Genomic DNA, 5,557 nt, shown 5'->3' with positions numbered 1-5,557 from the left:
ATTCCTGCTTGTTGATTTTACAGTATTAATGCAGATATTAATGGAGATTATCTGGCAGATGTAATTAAGATATTCCCTTATTTATTTTGAAGAGAAATCATAGAAAGAAAGGCCTTTCTGCATGTAATGAGATATTTGTCCTTCAGGGTGGTAGAAACACAAGACAGATTACTTTCATAATGTATCCATCACTCAATAATACACACATTTGGTCATCTGTTATTCCTTACTCCTGGCTAATTCTCTAACTGTTCCCAAGGCCTAATCTGGTGTGCACTGAAGTCAATGGACATATTCCCACTGACTTCAGCTGACGCCAAACCAGGATGAGTTTTTTTTCCTCTAATTCTTGCCACCGGGTTTAAATTAGGACCGATTCTGTAACCTCCACCTCAGTCTACTACATTCTTCAAACAGAAATTGGTACAGATACAATGAGTCTACATCTCCTTTGTGTCCCTATACTTCTCTGTGTTTTCTCTTTGTTCAATATTGGCCCTCAGGAAGACCTAGGCAGTAGGAAGTTGGAGGCATAGGAATTTAAGTGAAATTTAGAATATTTTAATCTCTGCCAAAGGTCCTACACATGTGTGTAGTCTGCAACATGTGCTCTCCAGGAATCAAACATTTCTTTTTTCCTTTTTTTTTTTCCTTAAGCACAGGAATTGGAGAAATAACCCCAGAGCAGATTGGATATGGACAGCTCAAAAAACCAGGGTCATCAATATTGGTGCCAACTGCTGACTCCATCTGCTAGAGTCATGACCCACAAAGTCAAGTGGAATGAAGAATGATTATTCAATTAATATCTTTAAGCGGTGACTAGAAGTTGCTACTCCATTTTTCCCTTAGAACAGTAAAAAGCAGATATCCTTTAAACCGATAAAAATCTGAGTATAAAAATGATAACTCTCCTCAATGCAGAAATTATGTATGTATTTACAGTTCCTGCAAATGCATCCTACAAGCGTTAAAAAGTCCATATACAAATAGGTCAAAACGGCATAACTTTTGTATATCTGCCCCACTACTGGAGCAGATATACTAAAGATACTTCTCTTTAGCCATGTAGGTATTGATTGCTGAAAATCAATGCACTGATTCCCAAAATATCTCCAAGTGATAAGAAATAACCAAGTATGTGCTGTTGAAGCACCCTACAGGCAAACCCGTGAGGGAAGCTATGATCTCATCTATCTCATACGCACAGAGAAACAGACAGGTATGGAAATATCTTCCTCAAATTACTTAATTCACTGATAATTTCCCAGAGCAGCTATGTAGCTTCACCTAAATTAATGAAGCTGTGAAAGATACAAGGCAAGAAAGAAGAGACCGGCTATTAAGTAGAAATGTACTTCCTTTTAATTCTAATTTAAAATGCTTTAAAAAAAAAAAAATCAATGTAATTTGCATAATTTCCGTAAAAGCAACGAGACAAAAAATGCAAAATAATTTGGCTTATAAAAGTATACATGCCATGATAACTGTAAAAAATGAAATTGGAAATGTTAGATGAATACTGCAAATTCAACTGTAGGATAATCTTTGGCAAATGTTTGTTGTATAATGACAGTCTTTATTTTTCTACTTTTATGTATGTGTGTACAACTATATCAATCACACTAATTGTATTAAAATTTCTAAAAGTTCCTATCCAGTAATCTTGACACCAAAAAGTAATTATAATGATATGTAATAAAATCAACAGGCCAGAACAGCCATAAAAGAATGTGCTAATCCATCAGTGTAACACATATCTATCTGTGTATATCCATGTTTTCACATCTATGCATATACACCATTCTTCAAGTATTCCTAATTTCTAAGCTAATTAACTGGTTGCATAAATCATCATAAACAATTTGTCTTTAGGACAATCTGGCCAATTTAAGCAGCCAACATACTGCTTCAAAAGCTTTTACCTCTGTTTTCTGGCTGCTATGTCTCTGCCTTTCTCCATGTGGCTCTCCTTTCTGATCCCGTGGTCTTTTCGTAAAGAGAACTGGAAGTTCCTGCACAGTCACTGGGCTATGATGGGATCAGGGTCACAGAGACTTGGGGTACAGCGCACATGCCTGGTGCACTGTCACGGATGGGTACTAGCTGGTTAGGAAGGAGAGGCAGAGGAGAGTGGGGGAGCTATGCTGCATATAAAAGGAGGTCCCTCACTGCACGGAAGTCTCCTATGGAACAGGAAATGTCTGCTGAGAACCTCTAGGTGAAGGTCAGCAGGGAAAGTGACACAGGGTGCTGTGGTGGAAGCCTGTTACAAAAAGCCTGATCAAGAAGATTAAGTGGATGAAGGTCTGTACAAAAAAACGGCAGAAGTCTTCTGACTGGAAGCTTTTGTCCTCATGGGAGCTATCTAATCCTCTGTCCTCTCCTTTTCTTGTTCCTCAGGCCCATCTTTCCTTTATACCTATCCATCATTTCCATTTCAAGTCTATCCACACCCACAAACCCTAAACATTGACACTTGTTTTAAACAGCAAACTAGGAGGACCAGGAAAAAAGTCCTCTGAAATACTGTCCAATCAAGTTGAACGTATTTAAGAGTTTGCGGGAGAGTTTTGCTACCGTTTTCATTGCAAACAAATCATGGCCACTAATCAGAATTGCAAATGACTCAAGAATTGCTGCATTCACACCTTTTTACAGACAGAGTGACTGCAGAATTTTAATTATTTCCCATTCATGTTCAAACCAGTTATTAATAAAAAGCAACAGAGTATCACCCAGAGGCTTATAAGAGATGATGACATTAAAAAGGTAGTCTCAGCCATTCTTACTGTGTACTATTTATTATCAGGGATGGTTTACCCCATGTTATATTAAAACCCAGAGATGACTGTCGTAACATTGGCAATAAATGATTGGCACTGCTTATCACAACCAAGCCAAATAGTTTCAAGAATTATTTCAGTTTGGTTGATGCTTCGGAGAAGTGATATATTTTAGCATAAAATGTTGTTTACTCACCTGTCTCTTCACTCAGCTCAGTCCCTTCCTCATTAGCATCATCTGTCAAAAAAATGGAAAGAAAATGATTAATAAGAATACCAGGAAACATCTAAAATGAAATATTCGTATTTCAAATTGCCCATATCTTAGTTTGCCTCCTCCCATTTAACATTTTGCAGTGAGATCTGGAGGTGGATGGGAAAAGAAGGTTTTGATACTGGACTGTTACTACCAGATACAGGAAATGCAGGGAATAAAGACAGGGAATAAAATTCTGCATAATTTGCAGAGTTCTGCAAATTATAACTTGCATAAAATGAAATTGCATTCTCTTTTCTAGCAGAGTTTTTGGTTTACTTGTCAAGTTTCAGGTTGCTTTGTTTCCTGGGAACAGCTGGCTATGTTAAGAAGAGAACTAGTTATCCAGAAATCATACCACATAAAGAAGTTAACATAAATTTGCCAGCCAGGACTTTGGTTTAAGACCAAACTTGGGCTAGCCAAGAATTGAACACTTGTAATTGTTGGGATGATATATGAAGAAAGCAGATTCCTTTTGCAAAAAGTTGCATTTCGGTAACAAAGGAATTTCTTACCGCAAGTTGTTTTGATGAGGGAAAAACAAATCATTAGCCTTAGTTAACATCTAGGTAATTCAATGTTCCAGAGCCTTAATCATCTAATGGAAAGCTCATTGACCACAAAAGTTTATGTCAACTACATTCCTAATTCATACAGACTCCATTTATAGCCTTTTAAATGGATTTGGGCACGTGCAAATTCTGTAGCAAGCCTACAATTTCTGTCTAAAGCTTAACATCTTTCAAACTTGCATATGTGCTTATTATGACCACCATTTGAACCCAAAGGAGTTTTGCAATATTATGATCAATGGTAATGAAAACTAACAGTAGTATTTAGGTCCTAATTTACAGGGTCAGATCTTTACACTATAAACTCCGCTGAGATCCAAATGCTGTGACACACACTATGAGGATTAAGCTCTGCTTTCATCAAGATTTGGAGCCTGTAACTTTAAGTATCACGAGAGCAGAACAATTTGCTCATAATAGAGGCCTCCACTGGGAATTATGTTTGCTATAAGCACTAAAATCACGAGCGTGAATATTTTCATGGATGCTTGTGAATCTACAGTAGATGGATCCGTATCCATCCTTCTCCCCCTTCCATCTCATTCAGACATGATCTGGAGGGCAGGACTTTCAGAAGGCACTAAACGACAGCAGGTTACATTTCTCTTGAGTACGCTTTAGACCGGCCGAAAGGATCAGGACTGAAAAAAGTCACTGCACATTTTACTTCCTTTCTCCTTATTCTGCAAACAATTGTTTTGGAGATCAAAAAGGCACATGGACCCCTACTGCACAAATATAAATTTGTACACAGAAACTTTAAGGAGCTTTGACAAATAATTTTTGAGATAAGAAAAGGAAAAATCTTGTTAAAGCCAATGGGAATTCTGCCACTAACTTCAACAGAGCCAGGATTTTCAACTGGAGTCCTGACATTTTTCAACAAACCTCTCAGAAAACATTTGGTTAACATAGAGATTATTAATTATTCTGTTTCCAATAACATGTTCTTTCCATGGAAGCATTTATAATGAAACCAGCATGATAAAATTTCAAATTAATCTAAGACTTGACACTAAATCAGCAGGATATAATATCTTAACATACATATATCACCTGGTCTTCTGCGGAAGTTCTTAATTATAGTTCTGTAAGCGACTTGGAATACGAAATTCCCAAAGCAACAGAATAGCTTCTAAGCTGGTGATAATGGACACAGACAAGAAATCTGATGTTATTAAAAAGTAGTGAAGTCATTATGCAATATAATTATGAAGAGGCAAAGACTGCTTTTGTGAACTAATTGTGAATTAAAGGTTCTTTTTCTGGGAAAAGGAACCTAAGTCTCACTGAAAGGCAGTAAAGTCCTTATGTAATTTCTGAAAATGGGAGCTGGGCTCCCAACCGCTTGGTGACATGATCTCTAGGTCATTGTGGTGCCTTTGAAAATTCTACCCCAATCTAGATCTGAATCTGACTTTCATTTTGGCACACAGCACTCCCCAGTCACTTCATGTGTCTATAATTCTTACTCTCACACTATTAATGCATCTGGTGGAAGTGCTTCCTTGTCAAATATAAAGTGGTCTCTTTCACTGACCTTGGTGTGGCTGGCTGAAGTGATAAACACCATGTTCAGTTGTCAGAGCTCTATGCCAAAACCAATTATTTGAGATAAAATACAGTGTTTTAGAAATCAGTATCCAAAATTCATTCACTTTCCCCCCAAAAGAATGATGTTACAGGCAGTTTCTTGGTTACCGGTTCTGAAGAAGTAAAAGCAAGTAAAAATATTTTTTACTGAAGCTCTACATGCCTAATATAAAGCAAAATCAGTGCCAATATTGCTATAAATTACATTTGTAATACCTAGTGGGTTGGGGGTTTTTTATGTTCCCTATACATTTTTTTTTACCCCATCTAGAGGAAGCCTTCTAGAAGTTTCCTTTGGTTTGAAATACGCACCACAGACAGTCAATCCCAAAGCAAAATTTAGTAAA

At 37.1% G+C, this 5,557-nt stretch overlaps 1 protein-coding gene across 1 annotated transcript in view; it reads right to left on the bottom strand.

The window, feature by feature from the left end:
• Positions 1–5,557, bottom strand: part of LOC103920882 (O-acetyl-ADP-ribose deacetylase MACROD2-like) — a 260,177-nt gene that overhangs the window by 32,550 nt on the left and 222,070 nt on the right. Inside the window, exon 4 of the mRNA XM_009328740.1 lies at positions 2,983–3,024. Within this exon, the coding sequence (XP_009327015.1) occupies positions 2,983–3,024 (42 nt within the window). The remainder of the gene's footprint in view (positions 1–2,982; positions 3,025–5,557) is intronic.

This window comes from Pygoscelis adeliae, unplaced genomic scaffold, assembly GCF_000699105.1.
Source record: "Pygoscelis adeliae isolate BGI_AS28 unplaced genomic scaffold, ASM69910v1 Scaffold16, whole genome shotgun sequence".
Lineage (NCBI taxonomy): Eukaryota > Metazoa > Chordata > Aves > Sphenisciformes > Spheniscidae > Pygoscelis > Pygoscelis adeliae.
Note: the sequence above shows the minus strand (reverse complement) of the source record. Positions and strands in the feature narration are given on the sequence as shown.